Here is a 20728-nt window from a genome sequence, read left to right as displayed (position 1 = left end):
TGGGAGCAAGGCAATCCTGGGCCAGACAGAACTTTCCTGTTTGATTTATGGGGATGAGGCAAATCTCTGGAGCTGGCAGAAGTCTTGTCTGTGACTGAATTGGGAGCCACGAGTTGCTCTCAGGGGCTCTGGTCTGCTTTTACATGGCTCGTGTTCAATAAGTGCTCCAAGATTCCTGCAAGGTAGGAGATAATAGCAAATATAGCTAAAGGTAACAGGGAGGGCAGAGAAAAACAGCAGACAGGTGCTCACAGGTAGATAAAACATTTACTCCTCCTGCTGATGGCTACAGTGCTGGTTAAAAGAGAAGTGTGGGGATATATCCTGTGAGATATGTGTAGACCTGTTACATATACACTGACACTATTTTGCATTGGAATTAGAAATTACAGAATGCCAAATATTCATTACTGCATCTGCCTTCAGCTTGGGAGCAAGGGAAAGGAACAGAGGAAATCAGAAACCCACCAGAACTCACTTTGTAGCGTGGAAAGCACCGGAGGGGAGTCACTAAACAACAAATTAAGACACAATTCAAGTGAAGAAGAGTGGCATGGCTCCTGCTTACAGAATGGAAAGCACACGTGCAGAGGGGAAGCAGCACTGTGTAGATTTTGGAGCTGCGGTAGCCAGGCACGCCAGCGACTTTGGGCTGCTGCAGAAAGCACAGAAATCTCTGTCAGCACAACTTATCTATTCAAAGTCAGATAAAATCTTTGAACAATGTGAAGAGTTTCTATTGTGCCTTAATAAATTCCCTGGTGCAGAGTTTCTTTGCAGCAAGGGAGAACTGCTTTAGCAGGGCAGCAGCTTCTTGGGGAACCTCAGGCACTGCAGTTTGAGCGCAGCTCTCAAGCATGGCTGTACCTGCCTGACCCTCACTTAAAGCAGAGGGTCCCAGGTGAAAGCTGCCCCAGCCATGAGCCACTGCTCCCTGACCAGCACTGCTTCTATCCCCGCAGCTGGCAGCAGGGCAGGAGGGGACACATAGACACCCTATAACTGAAAGCAGGGAATGTTTAATCTGCAGTAAGTCTGCTGATATAACCCAAGATCAACAGCTTGTGATTCAAATCCTGAGTTCATCTATAATGGAAACAATCAGATTGGGAAGCCTGTTTTTGATGCAGTGAAGTGAGCAATCTGGTGCTTCCAGTTTCCAAATTTTACATTGTTTGTAATGTAATTTATCCAGCAAAATCAGCACCTTGAAAGTACCAGCAGTTCACACAAACATATCTTGGCATCATGTCTGCACATTTCTTTTAAAAAACAGGCTTCTAATTACACAGTTTGTTTTAGCTTGTTGACTTTGGCAAGAAACTGTTTCTCTTTGAGTACATTGCTTTAAAATAATAAGGTTTTTCCAGTTATATATTATTGGCAGGATAGAAAGCAATTTCTGTTAAACTGCCTACAATCCTGGCATATTTATGGGTTCAAAGATACAAAGGAACTGAAATTGTAAAACAAAATCTTTTGGAATTAAAACTGACAAAAAGCGGAAGACTGAAACTACAGCTTGGATTCCTTGGGCAGAAGCCTCTGTGTTTAGTCTGCAGTGTTACCTCCGAGCACAGCAGGTTGGGTTTGAGCTGTTAATTATTTGTAAAACATCTTCCAATGTTTGCAAAATGTATGAAATGGTGCCAAAAAAAGCTGCTAACTTTTGGGGTTGAAATGCTGTCTTTTGCAACCAGAGGTTTTGCAACCAGTCAATGGCTGTTCTGCAGATGTTTTCAAAAGGGAGCCTCAGAGACTTTTGCAACAACGAACCACACCACAGCTGGTGTGGGTTTGCATCACACACACAGCCCTGTTCACTGCTGCTTTCATGCTTTGAATGGTCTCAGAGAACAACCTCCAAGAGAACCGTGATACAGCAATGAAATAGAAAATGAGAGACATGGTAAACTAATACTGTCTAAACTTCATGGCATTTTCACAAAATGTGTGGTTCAAGAACACCATCATATATAACTGGACAGAGTTTTAGAAATCTATTTTTTGGCTTGGATGATGCCACTACTAATTTTTATTTGGAAACCTAAGTCCATGTGTCCATATCAAATTGTGAGCTGATAATGTCAATTTTATTTAGTTCATTCATATGAATCTTCAACAACAAAACCACATTGCAGATTAGAAACCATTTTCAAATAGCAAACAAGCAAGCACAGTCGCATCTTGAAAGTATAATTATTTCAAGGTAAAATATTTGTGACATTTATGTATAGAGTGATAGTAAGGCTTTAACTGTGTGGTTTTCTTGATGAAAGTATCAAAAATACTTGGAACAGCTTCATTTGCATAAGTTTTCTTCACAGAAATTTTTTTCCTAGGGAGTTAGATCTATTGACCAGCAGGAAACAGGATCACTGGCTGACTCAAGCCTGTAATCTTTCTTGTACAATCTGAAATGAAATCAAAACAAGAGAATTTGTGATAACACAATCAAAGGGCAGGGCCAGAATTGCCCTGACATGCAGATGGCACTAGGATTCGGAGGCCTGTGTGGGCAGAGGTGCACCTCAGCACTCTCAGGATCTGCATACTCATGCCATTTTTTCCACATCACAGACATGTGCTAAAAGCAATTGAAGGATAGAAAATTTTTCTCGTGGCAAATCCAACCGAGGAAACACCCTCCCTTGTCCAGGAAAACCATGCAAGCTGTAGCCCCAGGGTATAATTATTTCCCCCCAATGAAATAGGAGCCTTGAGCCCTGTAGCATCACTTAAACAACAAATTCAGCCTGTTAGGGAAAAGCTAAAGTGCACGTTATTTGCACCAAAGAAGTGTGTTCTTACAAACACTCCCTCAGTTTAATTTCTTTTGATCTCTGGCATTTGCTGATAAAGTACATCTCAAAGCACACACATCCTCCATCTCTGTTACCTGGAAACTCTGTGCTCAGATCCAGACACCCTTAGGAGTCTTTCCACAGCTCTCTGATTGCTGGAGTTATCCCCAAATTGTGCTTTTGAATAAAATTGACCTAAGCAACAGACACACAAATTAATTAGAAATACAAACCAGCTGAGTGTTACTGTTTATTTACCACAAATGGCAGCTCTAACACCAGGAGAGCAGCTCTTTATCTCAGAAAACAAACCAAAGAGCACGTTTGGATGCTCCATTATTAAGTTTAGAAAATTCCTGTTTCAGCTGTGATCTCCTGTAATCCTTAACACCCTCCATGGCAAGGTTCAGCCTTGCTCTGATGAGTTTTCACAATTATTTCTTTCTTGTGGATTTTGGAATATGCAGCCTCTCCATTTGCAAAGTTTCCAAAACAACTTCAACTTAGGTCCCACCAGGATTTTTGGAGCCAAGACATTCAGGAGCAGCTGGCTTTCATTTTCTAACCATGATTGTTTACAATTTTATGTCCATTATTTATAGTCTATTTTTTGACATCAAATGAATTTGCTGCAGCAATCATGTCATTCCACAGCACTGTTGGGGTTAAGCCCAACTATTATTTGTGTCTTACTTTTACATCTTCTAAACCCATAATGGGCTACTTAGGGTTGTGCCACTGGTGAGTGGAAAAGCATTGTGTTATGTGTGTTATGTTTCCAGGGTGAGACCTCCCCTCTTCAGAATTGTTGGGGAGTAGAAGTTAAATGTCCAAAAAGACTTAATTAAATGCCAAGTTTCTCAAGAACTCCCTGAAATAAACCCCCAACTACACTCTCTTTCCAGGAGCTGAGTTACAAGACTGTTATTTGCTGTACACATCCATAATGATACACACCCAGAACTCCACTGACTTTGTCTGAAAAACGGTCAGTGTTCAAGAAATAGAGCCCAAGGAAATCATCTGGAAACCTGACCAAGGAAATTTGCACTGTGACCGTATCAGGCAGTGATACTGTAACGCTCCTTTCCTCTTCAACCGACACGCTCAGTCTAGGAAGTAAATTATGAAATTATTTCCAAGAAGAACGTGAAGAAAGAATATGTATTTAACTGACATTAATTAATCAAAATAATTTCATTTTTGCCTTTTATCTCTTTGCAATTGCATTTTTCCTGTAGTTATTTTTAAGCTAGAAAATACTCAGTAGAATATCTTTTCTCTCTGTGCTGCACTACAGGTCTTGCAAATATACCAGGGGAGAATTCTTTGCTGATGAATACACCTTATTATCCATAATGACAAGAAATGCTTGGATGGGAAAAAAAAAATTTTTCTCACCATTTTAATGAGGAAAAAGGTAGACTAAGAAAATAATTCAATCTGTTTCATGAACAAGTCAAATACTTTTTTCTTGGATATTTTACAAGTTTTTTCAGACCTTGCCTTTCTTCTGAGCCATTAATGTTATTGTTGTCTCAGGTGGGCTTGCAGAACGTGAATGTCACTGTCATTTTACTCCTGCAGACAGGTTTGACAAAGCCACCCCGAGTGCTGGTGCAAGGGCTCGGGTGCTGGATTGAAGCAGGAGGATCATTCTGCTTGGCAAATTATACTGGGACATAAATACAGCAAGTTCTTGGCTCTGTTTGGATTACAAGAATAATTGAAAGCAGTTGTTGTAGGACTTGTTATTGTCTAGAACTGCGTGTGGGGAAGCAGCGATGTGTGTCCTGTCTGCCCCAGGCCAACACTGGATCCTTGTGGAGACTTATTCCAGCAAAATAAAAAGGCTGGGGGAGCCAGCTACACTCAGATCTTCCTTGTGCTAGTGAAGGATCCTGCCCTAATTACTCTAACAAATAAAGTCTGCTTTTAAAGTATCCCTTCTCCTACAGGAGGCATTTAGTTACAGGCAGCTATTCCAACACTTTATGCCTGCCCATAAAAAATGTCAGCTGCCCAGATGGGAGTTACTGCTAAAACTGAGGAGAAAGAAAACCCCAGCCTGTGTGGAGCCAAGTGCTGTATAAAAGGGACAGTAAATGTCAAAGCCATCACTTGGCAGCGCTCGCTTTGCCCTGGAGGAACACAAAGTGGCTGCTGGTGGCACCAGGGCTGCTCTGCATGGCTGTGGGTCCTTTCCTTTGGAACATAAATACATGAACAGCAGGCTGGTGGTGCAGTTGTTCTGGTTCTCTTTACACAGGCATGGAGAATTAAAATCAAACCTACTTCATTCTCTGTATTTGAAATGGGGGATTATGAAGATACCCTGCTGCTACTCACACTGATATACTTGCTGGATAAGGACATTTGGAAGCACTTACTTCAGGAAAATGGGGAAGCAGAGGCCTGAATGAACAAAGATCTGACACATCTTCAAGTTTAGGAAAGGACAGGGAGGTGTTTCTTACCCCTGGATGGTGGAGGAGGCTGACTTCATCCACGACAGCCAGTTGTTCTTGTTATTGTGGCTTATAAGGATCGCGTGAGTGTAGACATGGATTTGCACGGGGGGATTCACATAGTCAATATCAAACTGCACAAAGTGATTTACTCCATTTCCAAGTTTCCCCGTCACAGTAAGCCCTTTAATACAAATTTGTCGGGTGATTCTTCTCTTAAGGTACAAGTGATCTTAATAAATCTGCTTCAGTTTTGTTACTGAAACAACTTCAGGGTCTCATATCTAGTTTTGTGGGGCACAGTACCCTGGATTTCAGCTCCCCGTGCCCCAGGACTGTGGTGGGGTCACTATAGCCTGTTTAACCCCATGCTTCCACCTCCTGCATAGAGGTGTCTCTGTTCCATAATCAGAGCAGGTACCTGGGGCTCGGGCCATGGCTCCTTGAGTACAGGAGTACAGAAAAGCTGCTGTACATCCAGAGCATGCACCTTTCTGTTGGTACACAGGGACCATGAGGTTTAAGGTCTCTGCATCCTCCAAAGCCCCAAGGGCTGGGTAGGAGAAAACCCTAAGGACCAAAGATGTGACACCAGGAGGGAAAGGTGACCCTCAGCCAGACCTGTGAGAGGTGCCCCCAGCTGTTGCACCATTAATATTGTCGAACAGAAAGGCAGAATTTACCACACCCTTTCTGGTCAGTGCAAGGCAGCAGGTATGAGATGGCTGTTCATGAGAGGGGGTTATTCCCAAAGACACAGACTGCACTCACAGACCCAGTGACTCTCCTTGTCTTGGTGTTGGGGTAACATGGCTCACTCACCTTGCTCTGGATCTGACAGCAGGTGGACAGAGCTTTGTGTTGTTTTATCAATATTTAAGCAGATTCTTTCATTTTGTCTGGGTAATTGCAAGAGAAGTTGTGGATGTTCGTCGACTGAAAAGACAGAAGAAATATATCAGCAACAAAAAAATCTAGCCTGTGCCCTGGATAGGCACAGCAAAAATGATTTATAGATTTATACCTAAAACATCAGTTATAGCTTGTATAGGATAGAACAATTAAAAACAAAGTAATAATTGTTGAAAAGGACACCCAGACACAGCACCTCGATATGAATGAAACCAACAGATTTTTAAATATAGTTTACTAAGGACAATGAGCCCTTAAAAAAGCTTAGGCTGTTGAAGACCTGTTGTACTGCATTTCTTACATCCTCAAGTCAGAGAAGTTTTCTCATGGAACATGGGGATAATTTTTACTTAAATGGAAAGAACTAGCCAAGATTTGCAAGAAGAGGTAAAATATTTTCACAGAGTTGATGCAGTCAGAGAAAACATTGTTGCATGAAAAAGTGTACATTGCAGTTACATTAATAATTGAAATGGGACTAGGATGTGTATCACTTACCAAGAGGTTGTGGTCTTATGATGCCTCTGAACCTGGAGACTGAAATAGATAAAATTAGTAAGAAGAGTTTAATGAAACATTTTTCCCTAAGTCAGCTGATTAACCAGGACAAATGCTGGACAGAAGCCTTTTTAACAGAGCTCTTCACTGACTCCCATGAAGAGCTTTGCTTAAGACAAGATGTCCCAATGGGAAAAAAGCACAACGTGCAGTGCCTGTTTCTCTCAGGATGGACCATGCCACGGGGCCATGCTCAGCTGGAGCTGTGGGAGGGTTTAGAGCTGTGTTTACAAGGGTCACTGTGCAGTGTTGAATGCAGCACACCCAGCCCAGCTCCTCTCACCCCACTGTGCACAGTTACCTGTTGAAGACATCTTCTTGTTGCTGCCAGTTTTGAGCTCAGAGCGCCTTCGACCTGAAGAAAGGGGTTTTCCCAATGTTTTGTTGCTTTGGGTTTATGTCTTGCATCTCCCTCCCCACCCTTTGAAACAGGGAATCTGTCCTGCTTGTTGCCCACTGCATTTTCTGGATACCCCAGGACTGGTGAACTATTTTGTTTTTACATCCATTTCTTTCAGCTTACTAATACATACTTTTCCAGATCTTTCACATTTATTTTTAGGAGGTATAATATGGTTTTATTTCTGAAAAGGGATCAAGATTGTTTTCAAAAGTTTATAGTCCATTAGAAAATATCTGTGGACAGAAATACATATAATAAAAACTAAATTGTGTATCAAGTGGGCATCTCCAATCCAAATGCATTTATTAAAATCAATGAACATATGAAATTAACTTCATAGAATTATTCTGAATAGAAACAGAGGAGGAGTACTTACCAGCAGGTGACCCATTCATCATTCTATAAGTACCTGGAGAAAGAAAAGAGAGTATCTGTGTTTTACTCACAATTGCATCACATACCTTACAGGAGTGTTTCTGGTCAGGGAGTTTTCTGCCATTAAACTCCCCAGCACCACTTTGAAAGAGGCAATGTCCAAAAACAGGGCAGCATTGTGATTCCCTCAATATATTTCTGTGACATAACTAGAGCAAAACCCAAGGTTCTTCATCTATAAAATTATTATTAAATAAATGCTGTTTCCAGAGAGGAAAAAAATACTGAAATCATCCTCAGAAGACATTCTTGAGCTGAATTTTTTGAAAGATGCTACACATGTGGTAGAAAGAAGCAGAAAGCATCATTAACACCATTGGCTTGAAGAACTACTTTTCCTCGAGAGCATAGATAATTTTGACCTTTGAGACTTCTGAATGGAAGATTTTCTCCCTTTGACCCTGTTACCCACCCAAAACCCACACAGACTGTGGTAGGCATTGCTTATAATTTACTTCACACTTTTTTTCAAATCTCAGAGACTTCCCTCTATAGAACAGCCACCATGAACTCTTTTGTTTGGTTGGTTGGTTAGTTAGTTTGTTTTTTTATTAGAGACTATGAAAATATGCCACTGGAAAAGAAGAAAACATTTACCTCCTGCTGGAAAACTGCTGGGCTTCTCATTATCTGTCAAGAGGAAGAGGGGCAGATTAGTATCATACAGTCAACACTGAATTACTTTACCCATGTAAACAAGCAAACTGGTGCAAGGGCTTCAGGTGTTTTGTGTTAAAGGATGGGTATATCCTTTTATCCACGTGCAAAACTCTGACTGAGGCCATGCCTTCCCCCCTGCATTCATTTTTCCACTTAAATGCTACAGAGAAAAGTGTGGAACCCTTTTGCATTGTCAGGAATGTAATAGTAAACAATTATTAGACTACTTTTAGTTAATATTTAAACAAATTATTTTCCATTTCAATAGTAGTGCCTGTTTCATCACTTCACCTTTCAAAAAAATCCTGCATATTTTATTTTGAAAGGAAGCCAATCCCTGAACTCCTGCCTCCCATTTGCCTCATTACGTCACTATCAAATGAACCTAAGTGGAAGTCAACAACAATTAATCAGGAAGAGCAGAGTGTTTCAGGGGGGCTGTTTTTACCAGCCTCGGTGGGTTTGTTTGCCAACTCCTTCTGCTGCTGATCAGAGGGTTTGGTGACCACCATGGAAGTGAGGGGTGTGACAAAGCTGTACCGCAGGGACAGATCCAAAGCTTGGGCCTCCAGGGCCTTCTGGTCCTCTTCTTCCACTGAAATACTAAAGTCTGTGTTAATGATGAAGAAATAACGTGTAGAGACTATGAACAAGCCATCTTCAGATGCCTTTGTATATTAGCTGTATCTTCACAGATATTTTTTAGTATTGAAGGGTCGGTCAGTAGTCTTAAGGGGATAACTCAGATGCTCATGTGGCTGAAATTATGGAAATGCTTAATTCTTTGCAAGACTGGAGCCTATGTATGGTTTAAATACATAAAAATAATAGCTACATGATCTATGAATTATCTTATGGACATACATATTGTTCTATTCCCTAGCTATTGCCGTTTCCTTATCGACAGGCAGTATTTCTGGGTGTGCAAGAACAGCTCAACACAATCCATACAATTGAAATCTATTTCATAGTAATGCCATGAAGAATGTTTTACATTACGTTTTCCTATTCCTGAAATGGAATGTTGCAGTGCTATCATAAACTGAAAGGCACTTCATGTTCATCATATAGTAATATAGTATTCTCCCAGTATCTTATGTTTTTGATACTGTCTGGAGAAATATTTCTGTTTCTTTGTGTTTTCTGACCATATAATTTGTGAATAAGGAATTTGTGTTTTGAGAAGTTAGAAGTTTGTTATGTGAGGCATTAAAATAGCTTACGCTTTTTCCAGAAGCTGCTGAATGGTTAAGTAAGCCCACAGTCTCTCTATGAAATTTCCAAAGACGTATTTTTGATTTTGGAATACTTGCTCCTTCTCTTTGACATTTGCTTCTTCCTTAAGAGTCAAGTCACTTGTATGCTGAAGTGGGAGAAAACTGACCATCAAAAAACAGCTCCAGACTTTGTTTACAGTCACATTATTAGACTCAAGAGAACATCTTTCAGTACCAATTGTCCTTCAATTTTGTTCTTTCCCATTAGAGAATGCAACTCCAAGAAATCTAAGAAGCATGTATTTTAAATATATATTTCTGGACTTGAAACAATGATGAAAAAAGGAGGTAATTAAATTGTTCTATTTCAACATTTTTGAGATGAATAATTGAGATTTCCTACTTCATTGTAACAATACAAACCTAAAAGTGCTTAAAAGGACAAAATATTATGGGTTTTGTAGAATTAAAATTGCTGTTTGCTTATTTGTGGATATTCTTCAAGGTTTTTCTTCTGTATTCAAATTCAAGAGAGGGTAATTTTAGCAAATTATTTGAGAGTTCAAACAATGGGAAAACAGCTGCATGCCCAAATGGGGGCATTCCAGTGAGCTGTTCTGATGAACCTATACTAAACACAAAACACTTCTTGAAGCCTCCTATTGTACCACGAAAGACAGAAGGGAGAGATGATTTTCACAATTAGTAAACTAAACACTTACTGACTGAGCTTTAATTTCTACTGGCAAAAGATCCAGCTCATTGCTAATTTTTCCAGACACTATAATTTCAGATCCTTCAAAAAACAGCTTGAAATCGTTCTTGGTTAACCCTTGAATGGAATTTTCTGGATACTGCATTTCAATTTGCATTAATATTGGGGTAGCCACTTCTTGATAAAAGCCCTAAAGAGAAGCAGTGAGACAGAGAACACACACAAATGACAGCAAAATTGTGCAAAGCAAAATGTGGAATGTCTAAAACCCCCTTAAAAAGCTTCTTTAGTAGTGCAAGTCTACTGCAAACTTAGAAATTGTCCACTTCCCCTGGACAATTTCTCTTTCTACAGTACAGAAAATTCCCAGTTTGTCTGAATGTGGCTGATTTGAGGACTTTGAATCATGGATACATGGAGGGTACAAACCCTCAGATACCCCAAAATTGCCTTCCTCCCGCCCATAAATTAACAGGTAAACTCAAACCCAACATTGCATCTCAGAAAATCTGTGATTTTGCTGCTAGGACTGTATCAGCTGTAGCTGATAGATGTTTTTTTCTGGCACATTCCTTCCTCCTGACCTGGAGCTGCAGGGCTGCATCAGCATTTTCATAGATACGCCGTGCTATTCCCCCATTGCTCAGGGCCATTTTCTCCAGGAATTTATAACTGACATCAAACCCAAAGCCAAGGCAGAAAAGAGCATATTTCCCGTTGATTGCTTTCTGAATGTTTTCTTGAATTACTTCCACATTTCTCTCACCTGTAAATGAAACAAAAACATGCTGTTGTGGGTTTGGGTCTTTTCAAGTGCAAAAAGACCACAGCAGGTTAGTGGAAAATCCTGCCTGAAGTTTTTAAAAATAATTCAGAATAAAATACTAAAAAGATATGGGATAGAATGCTGGTAATTGAATTGGAGATAAAAGCATCACTCTGCATATGGAGTGCCAAAACATGATTCTCCCCTTAATGACTTTTACTACATTCTAGTGATGTTGTCATGGCTAAATGCAAAATATTTTAGAGGATTACAGGGCCAGAAGAGGTTTTTAGTACAGAAGGGACACACACTACAAGCTAACAACACGAGGGATGGATACACTTCATCAAGCATTCAAAAGACAAGTAGCATCCATAAAAATTATGTGTGTCAATTCAGAGAAGAATGGATTGGTTAATGGTGCAATTCCAACAAACTGCCAATGAACTCAGCCATGCTGCTCTCCCTGCTCCTTTGTGTGACAGAGGGAAAAGATTTTCACACCATCATCTTATCCCATTTGAAGAGCTGCTGATGGCTACGTATGAATGAAGAGCTTCTCCATCAGCATTTCCAGGCAGAAACTGTCACTGCCTGTAGCAATATCATGGGAGCAGCTCAGATGTTTCCCTCTCAGCTGCTTTGCTAAGGAAGACAGTGTATGCAATAATGCCTGACACTCCACCCTGGCCTGATTTCTAACTGCTGGATGTGGGGAGCACTGGAGACTCACTGTGGCTGTGCTGGGGAGGCAGCACTGTGAGATGAATTTTATTTAAAAACCCAAACAAAATCAACAAACCCCAGAGCAGAATGGTTCACAATCTAAAAAGCAGACTGATCTTATTTAGAGGGCTTACAGAAGAATTAATATTGCTGGCCTTGGAGGATGCTGGTGCCACACAAAACTAAGACAAACCTCTGTTCAGGACAAGAAGTTTGTGCTATTGCACTGGGAGTTGTTGCTTATTTCACCTGATATTTCAATCTCAATCCTTTGGTTTGTGCTGTCACAGCTGATCACTAATTAAGACATGGAAAAGAATACAGAACAAGAAGCACATTGAAAATATCCCAAGTTTGAGGCACAGAGGGTGAAGAAGCACAAGCAGTATCTCTCAAATAGGACTGTACACAGTTATCTGCAAAAGGTCCATGTTTTGTCTCTAGGTATTTTACTTTTCTAATTCAGCTGTGCCTGGAGTATCTCCAATTCCCTCGAGTTTATAAGCTGGGAAGCCAACGGTATGCAGCAAAACAATTCCCAGCTGAAGGATGCGCAGTCACAGGCAGGCAGGCTCTGCCATCGCTCCCTACAGCCCTCACTCAGCAGAGCCCTCTCATAATCCCCCTCCCCAGATCCAGCTGTAGCTCAGCCTGCGTATTCCAAAGCTCTTCTGAAACACAGGCGAAGTCTATCAATATTGGGAAGCAAGTGTAAAAGATAAAAATCCCCAGGGGAGGGCGGACCGAGCGTAGCATTCACTCACCAGAAGTGGGCTGGCCATCTGTCAGCAAAACAATCATGGAGACGCTGCGCTCCGGCAGCCCCTCGGCTTTCTCCAGCACGCCCACGGCAGCCAGCAGGGCACCACTGATGTCTGTGCCTGGAATGAGAGAGCAGGCATCGCTCACCTAAACAGGATAATCATCTGCAGAGATTGCTGCCCTTCATCTGCAGAGGCCCTGCAGACTTGTTTAAAGTTTCCTGCAGGAAGTAATCCTTCCGAGAGAGGAGGATTTAGGGACTTAGCCTACTTGACTTAATTACAGGGTATTATATTGCAATGGCAGTGCTGGAGTATTCTTTTGGGAGCATTTTCCACACATATGTCATGGGAAATACAAACATGTCTAGAGCCATTAAAAAGTGCTTAAATAAACACGCTGTCATCTGTTAACCTATATTTAAGAAAAGCTTCCCTGCCTTATCTAAGAAGTCAGAGAAAAGAACTGAGCATGGGTGGGTTTATTGGTGTTAGTGCCTGGGGTAAGGAAACTTCTGTTACTACTCAGAATGTAACATTAAAGGGAGACAGAGCTCTTGAGATGTGCTGTGAACTAAACAACACCAAGCACACTGAAATGCCACATGTCTATTTTGCCTGTTTTATTTCCATGGCATGGCTTACAAGGGAGTATAACTTTGGATGTGTTTTTTGTTCCTTTTTTCAAGGGGACACTTGATATAAAAAGAAAAATAAGCAAATTGCTGTCAAATGTTGAGTGAATTGCCATTTTTCTGTAGAAAAAAAATGTGCTATCAAGGAATCTTCCAATTATCTCTGTCATAAAAATTGGAAACAAAACTTTGTGGCATGTATGGTTCATATATGATGTAAGCATCTCTTATGTATATTATATATCTATATCTAGCTCATAATGTAGTCACCAGTCTCTCCACTCACAAGCTTTCTTTCCCACTCATCACTTCTAAGTCTTAAAAATTGACTTGCTTTGTAAGCACTGATGGTAGCTCTGGGGCGCTATATAACTAATAAAAATAATTGTTTTCTAAGCAATTCATTTCACTGGGTGCATATTTGTGGCTACAAGCACGTGTACCTCCCCTGGCAGTGAGAGTCTGCACCAGTGCTGCAGCACTGGCCACGTTCTCCTCAGTGGCTGGCAGCAAAGAGCTCTTCCACTCCATCACTTTGTTGTTGAAGGTGATAAAGTTGAAATGATCTTCTGGACGGAGGTCCTGCAAAATCTTCAACAGGGCATCCATTGTCTGTTCCAAGGAGCAAACAATCGCTTTGGTTATTCCAACTTCTTTGCCAGAACTGGGATTGAAATTGCAGTGTAATGAGGGAGTTCTCTACAGCTCTGTTCCAGATGCAGCCCAATGCCTTTATTAAACCCTAAGGGTATGTTTTAGGTTGAGACCATCAGAAGTAGCTGATTTGCTTAACTTACGGACCTGAAAAACCAACCTATGAGGGCTGTAGGGGGCTTGTCTGCTCTCAAGCAGAGCTACATACACAGTCATCAATAAACATAAAACAGATAACAGACAAATTAACTCTTTAAGCTTCATTAAAGAAAAAAATAAACACAAAAAGTTCTGCAAAGATACAGAAAGCACTCTCTGCCTCAATGCTTAGTACCCATGAAAATAGCTGTGTCAGACAAATGTTACTCTTTAATAACTTCAATCTCCGCATATGTATTTTCAAGCATTTCTGTAAGTATGAACGTTTTGCTGTGTACAAAACCAGTGTGTGTTTCCAATGAGAAATTCCCAGTTGCTTCCTCAGAAGGCTGGGGTGTGTGTGCCTGCTGCTAACAGAGGTCATGAAGTTACCTGGTCAATTTTTCTGCCTGCCATGGAGCCACTTCGGTCTATAACAAAGATGATGTTTTTGGGAAACACTGGCATTTCTTGGGGTGCAAAGTAGTGGACAAAATACCCATTGACAATCTGAAATACAGAATGTGAAAACACCTATAAAAGTGCATCTAAAGAAATAAAGAATAAATCTTAACATTCTGGCACAGCAAGTGGTGGGGAGCATGCTCAGCATTCTGCTCTTCTTGATAAGCCGAAATCAAAGAATTTAAATTAAAGAAAGTAAAATGTATTTCCTAGCTGGAAGCAAGACTGTCTGTAGAGAGAAAATTACAAGAGAGCAGCATGCATACATACATATATATTAGACACCTCAGTGCCATATGTATGATGTATGCATATTATCACAGTATATCACATTACCTCTTTATCATGACCTATTAGCACACCTCTGCTGAGTGACTGTGGCTGCCACCTTTTAGCACACCCGTGTATACTTCATTAGTGAAATGATATGGAAAATACTGTATTTTATTCCCTAGAATGTGCATTGGTTCATAAATATTTGTTAAGTTCCTGCTGTATTTAATTGTGCCTCAGTTATCACAAAAACCAAAAAGAGACCAAGCATCATTTTAAGTTATATAAATCACATTCCTCTAAACTTCATTTACAAGAAGGCACAAATACACTTCAGAGGAGCCAAAATAATAATTAAAACAGAGTGTAAAGAGACATCTATGAAATACCAATATAGATTTGGTATTAGAATAAAATTTGAAAAATTAATTGTTTTTCCTGAGTGATCCATTTTTGCAATATACCTGGTGTCTCTGGGGATTTACCGAATATCAGCCTCAGTTCCTGCTGACCCAGGATTAATGGAAAGAGCTTTTCCTGTCATTCTTGGTGTTTCAAAGCAAATGTTGCTGTTTTGCTGATTGCACTTCACATTCAGACTTACCTGTGATCTGAAAGCATTTTCGTTTCTATTTCTTTTTTACCTGTATATCACCTGCAGTGGCTTCTCTCTTTACATCATAACGCACAACAAAATCACCATTGAGGAGTGTTTCATCGAGTTCAGAATTTTTCTTTTGTTGATCTACAGTTGGCTTAAATAAAATATGAGCCTGCAAAGAAACAAGAAAAAAAGATTTAAAGCAAGATAACCTAGAGCTGCCACTGGCAGTAACCTCTGGCAGCTGCTGCTTTACCTTGGTTTCGTTCTGCACTTTGGTGAGTGCCTCGGTTAACTCGTTTGTCATGAATGTGCTGTCTGTCTCCAAGAAGCGGATGCCCTGGGGCTCGAAGATGTGCACATCAATCTGACAGCAGAGAAAAAGTCAGCATCAGCTTCTCAGAGGGAACATAGCTGTACCCAAAAACCACGGCACTGCTCCCTGCCCAGCTCACCTGGAAGTGCTTAACCAGCTGCTTGGGCCGGACCTTAATGAGCAGCTCGTACTTCCCCAGCTGCCTCTTCAGCAGCTCCTCATAGGTCAGCTCAAAAGTGACTTTGCTGGCGGCCGCAATGCTGACAGACACATGGAACTGCTCCAGCTTTCTGTCTGTAATTCTGGGGGGCAAGAACAGGGATTTAACTCCTGCAGGGAAGGCTTCCTTGTGGTGGCTAGAGTTTGTGAAGTGTGCAAAATAAAGGCCAAGGGGCCACATGGGATAAATAAAAAAAAAAGAGTAGCAGTAAATATTGTTCATTCATCACAGAGAAGATTTTTACATTGCAGGCGCTATTACGTACATCACATGTATTTATTAGTGTGCCATGGGTTCAAGCTGAGAAATGGAGCAGAAACCCCTGCATGCCTCAGACTAAACACCTGTGAAGCACAGATTAAATATACCCTGAAATTGTGATCTCTGCTCAAGTGCCGTGGTGTTCCGTGCTTGTAAGGAAGCAGACTCAGCACTGAGCATCATCCCATAGTGGCAAGGTGCTCTCACATGACAGGGAGCCAGGCTGGATGGAGCTCTGAGCAACCTGAAATGTGTCCCTGCCCACGGCAGGGGGGTTGGAATCTTTAAGGACTCTTGACCCTGAGATTAGCTCAATTGGTCAGAGCATGGTGCTAATAACACCATGGTTGTGGGTTCAATCCCTCTATGGACCATTCACTTAAGAGTTGGACTTGATGATCCTTGTAGAACCCTTCGGAGAACATTCTGTGATTCAGTGATTCTATGACAGCAAGTCCCAGGGTAATGCTGAACAGGGACGCTTCCCACTGGAGCCCATTGCAGGACCACATATAAATCGTATATATGTGAAAAAAAATATATACACTCAACTGTCCCTCCCACCAAGAACCCAAGACTGATTTTCACATTTGTCCCCACCAAGATGTAGCTGTCTCCAGGGTTTAACCCGCCCCCAGCCAAACAGGAAGCCAAGCAGGGGTGTTGGAGCAGCCTTACTCAGAATGGCAACGTACTTGACGAGACCGGCGCTCTGCCCTTGCGAGACTGCCGTGTCATACTCATTTTGAGCAGCAGCTTTCTCCTTTATTATTCCTGGGTATACTTCACCATCGATGGACCTGTTTGGTTTCCACAAAAATTAATTAATATTAGAAGGAATGCACTGGGGAAAGAAACTCAAGTTTTTTTGTGGCTCTCTGGGCAAGGGACATGGTTTGGCTCCCAAATCCCTCCCCACCCAGGAGGATGCCAGCAGCCACCACCACCACACCTTGTCCTTGCAGAGTCTTGAGGAGGCTGGAGCAGGAGAAATAACACCACTGAGCACATCTGTCACCCACCCTGTGCAACAGGCAGCCTGGCCCTGGGCACCTCTTTTTTATTTGGCTGCCTACTACTTTGCCCCACAGAGCATTTTTGCAGAGGACCCTCTTTGTGCACTTTGCCCACCAGCTCCTGAGCAGAAAGATGAACCCCCCCTTCTTCACACCACAGGTAAGGACTGATCCTACATGGAGAAGTTGGTGATAAAGGCTGTCTTGGGTAACTCCACTTCAAAGGTGGCCTCTCGGGACTCATTGGCTTGGTTGACAATCCTGCTGGTGATGACAGTGTGAGCAAATCGTGATGTGACCTTGCAGTCCACGTGGAGGCTGTAGATTTCAGGCTGGAAAAAGATAAACAGACTGAAACAGAAACACTCAAGTTTTGATCCCAAGTAGTCCTTACCTGCATGATGCTATTTGAAAAGTCGGATGAAGGAATGAACTATTAGCCTGGCTGGAACTGGGGAGGGGATTGTTCTGGACCAGTCTGCTTATTCCCTTCTCTGCCGGCACAACCCCTGCCCCATGCAAAACCTGCAGCTTCATCTGCATTTTGCTGTTCCACAGAAGCTTCTGTTGAACCTTTTTCTCTCCTTGGGGTACAGTGAAGCAGCTGCTGCATCACCCCAGTGCATTGCCCAAGATTTACCTCAGGAAGATCAGATGCCTCTTTAAGCCCGACCCAGGGAAGGGCCCTGTTTTTTGTGTGACTGTTTATTTGCTGTCCCAGCTGCTGACTTTGCTGCCTGTTTTTCACTTTGGTACCTTGAGTCCCACAGGATGTTTAGCAGATTTGAAATCCAGCATGGGCCTCCCAACCCCTCACTTGGTTGCACAAGCGGAGATGCCTTTTGAGCACTCATGTTTCTCCTGGTCTGGTTCTTCCAGGGCCCCTGATGCCCAAAGGAGGAGGGCACCATTCTGGAGCTGCCCAAGAACACCCCAGAGCATGGCTGGACTGAGAACTGCCTGGAGCACCTGCCTACATGAACACCTCCTTTTGCATTTGGGATGTCTCTCTAAAGATCCTAACCATGTTTCAGCAGTGGCACTAGGAAAGGTTGATCTGGGCATCACCAGACACACAACAGTCCAACAGCTGATTAAAGTAAAAAAGCTCAGCAACAGAGCATATCACTGCACTACTGTTTTTACTTTTTCACCCTCCAAGTCTCTTGAATGGCTAATTGATCTTTAGCTATTTTGATAATTAATCTCCTGTACTTTGCTTGCTAATTAATAGCATCCAGTGGCCTCTTCTCAGTTAGGACACTGGCTGAAATTCAAAAGTTTGCTGACCTGCCATACTCAAACCTGCCCATGGCACATTCAGAGTGAGGTTTTGTCATAAGGAGCACCAAGCCCCAGGCTGTGGCTCAGTGGGGCAGTGTAGGCAGGTGATGGTCATTGGTGCCCCCTGAGGATCCTTCCAACACAGGAGGAGCTTGTCCTGTGCAAAATTTACCCACTGCAAAATCTACTCCGCTGCCAAGTGCCCAAGGGATGCTGCAGGGAGGAGGACCTGCATCTCCTGCACTCGCCCAGCCCCAGCAGCATTTTAGGCTGTGGCCAGCACAAACCAGGGGTCAATGGGATGCAGCATGGGGAGAAGCATTGCTGTGCCCCTGGTGAAAGAAGCAGAGAGGACCAGTCCCAGGCATGTACCCAAAAGCAAAGGCACTGTGGGCCCATACACCCCCATCCATGGCTTCCTGCAGAGGTCCCGGCTGCCCCTGCAGCAGCCACGAGGCCTCGCCCCGCCTCCCAACACCCACCTGCATTTCAGTTCCACTTCACACTTTTCTGAATAGGCACGATGGTCAGAGAAACCTCCCGATTTAAAGCTTCCTCTTCTTCTCTAATATTGGTGTTTTTACAATGCCACCTGTCACACGTACCCCGTGATGGTACAGAACACAGTTTGCTCCTCCAGACAGTGCAAGTAACTTTCTACTTCACTCTTTTCCATTCCATATATATTAGTAAACACTTGTCAGAAACCTCCTGGCACTGCATAGTGCTTGTTTGGTCCTGTGTCAAGATCCAAACCTCATCCGGTGGCCAAGGCAGAGCTACTGATCTCTCAAATTTGGTATCTTACATCCCTGAGGAAGAGCATGATCAGACACATCTGCAAATGCCTCCTCCTACATTTGTACTGTAACAGCCCAAACAAACAACCAAAAAGACCTTAAAATAACCCAAAGCTCTAAAATCTTAACACAATCCACCCAAGGCTCCCCAGGTGGTGGTTACCAGAGGAGTTACCTGCATTACCTGGCCAGTTACCGCGATACCACCACATCACCAATTGAGCAAACGAGATATTGATAATAAAAATAGAGCAAATACCTTCTGATCAATAGTTTCTGCTAATACTAAGAGTGAGGAAAAGACCGTCCATGCAAGCAATGCTCTCTGCTCCATTTTGGAAAAAACAAATTTTCAAATGAAATCTCTATTTATCTGAATCAGTTAATGAGTAACTTGTACTTGGGGATATCACGTAGACTTTGAAGAGACCCAGAAATTTAATATTTACCTGTTAAACATAGGTAAAACTTGGACTTGGCTAATGCTTATTTTTCCAACAGATCTTTGCTGTTAAACATTAGAATTTTAATGTTTCATAACACATAAAATTAAGAAATCCCTAGGTTGTTTTTTTTAAAAATTAGATTTCACTGTGTCATGTGAAATCTCTCAGGGAAATTATTTGGTCTGTGCAACAAGCTGCAGGAATCTCTATCATATTCCACAGTAATAATTTGAAAGGGCACATCCAGGACAAGCAACATTCACATGAGATACTACAGCTGGTGGATTTCTCAACCTTTGTGCCTCCCTGCACAACTGGCCCATGGGAAGTAAAGAGCAGCACTTATGAAACACCTCCTTTGGTGAGGTGACAAGCCATAATCCTTGGTGGGTAATGCCATTCATTGTCATAAATTAACACAAAAACCCTGTGCAAATACAAACATCTGTGTTTGCTTCATGACTATTTTACAAAGTGTCCATGTGGAGAGCAAGTGGCCTCACAGTTGCAAGGAGACACTAAAGCAGAGCTCAATAATTTATTACTCACCAGACATCTACAAGTTCACTACAAAGAATGTGCTAAGCACAGCCTGGTCTTACAAGGCTTGTGCTTTAAGTAACTCTTTTAAAAAATAAACTTCATTCCTCCCTGGCAGACTGTTTATACCACTTGCAAATACCACATCCTTTATAGCAGGACATGTAAATATATATATTTTTAAAGACAAAAAATTAAACTGCTATAAATTCGATTAACTTGTACAACTCGTGTAATGCTTTAAGCCCTTAAAATACACAAGATTAGACACTTAGTGGCCTAAGAGCTGTAAGAGCCAAAGCTTTAGCTTTAATTAAGTGGATCTGTCATCAGTTTTCTAATGCCTACATGTAAAATCACATGGATGTTAAAGAGCTGCTTTCACTGCACAGATTTAGGCTGCATTGTCAGCTCTGCCCCTCACATTTTTTAGATGAGGTCCACATTAAAAGACAGGAAAACTAAAAAAGATCCCCAGTCCTTATCATCGCACTTGGAAGCAGCACAAGTAATTGAACTTGACAACATCCTGGAAATAGAGCTGTTTGCCAAATCCCACATTTCTGGCAGATACCTTACTTGGCTTCCCTGTAGAATCTGTGTGGGACACAGAGGTTTCTGTGCTTTGCTAAATCAGCACCAACATATCCAAAG

The 20728-nt window shown here is 41.9% G+C and overlaps 1 protein-coding gene across 2 annotated transcripts; it reads right to left on the bottom strand.

Annotated features, from left to right (window-relative positions):
• Positions 1 to 1999: 1999 nt before the first annotated feature.
• Positions 2000 to 19436, bottom strand: ITIH4 (inter-alpha-trypsin inhibitor heavy chain 4). Of its 2 annotated transcripts, XM_010389951.3 has the most exons (22): positions 19348 to 19436; positions 17182 to 17336; positions 16684 to 16788; positions 15647 to 15809; positions 15448 to 15558; positions 15235 to 15363; positions 14246 to 14362; positions 13504 to 13672; positions 12429 to 12545; positions 10757 to 10938; positions 10180 to 10362; positions 9464 to 9603; positions 8689 to 8843; positions 8178 to 8210; positions 7522 to 7554; positions 7044 to 7097; positions 6683 to 6721; positions 6095 to 6208; positions 5282 to 5456; positions 3762 to 3916; positions 2900 to 2999; positions 2000 to 2414 (listed from the first exon to the last, which is right to left on the bottom strand). In XM_010389951.3, the coding sequence occupies exons 1-22, from the start codon at positions 19420 to 19422 to the stop codon at positions 2339 to 2341; spliced, it is 2580 nt and encodes an 859-aa protein (XP_010388253.2). In that variant the 5' UTR covers positions 19423 to 19436; the 3' UTR covers positions 2000 to 2338. The 2 variants fall into 2 exon arrangements, with proteins under 2 accessions (XP_010388253.2, XP_019136018.2); XM_019280473.2 differs by lacking the exon at positions 7044 to 7097.
• Between the last annotated feature and the right edge of the window lie 1292 nt (positions 19437 to 20728).

The sequence above is a fragment of the Corvus cornix genome, chromosome 12 (assembly GCF_000738735.6).
Source record: "Corvus cornix cornix isolate S_Up_H32 chromosome 12, ASM73873v5, whole genome shotgun sequence".
Classification (NCBI taxonomy): domain Eukaryota; kingdom Metazoa; phylum Chordata; class Aves; order Passeriformes; family Corvidae; genus Corvus; species Corvus cornix.
Note: the sequence above shows the minus strand (reverse complement) of the source record. Positions and strands in the feature narration are given on the sequence as shown.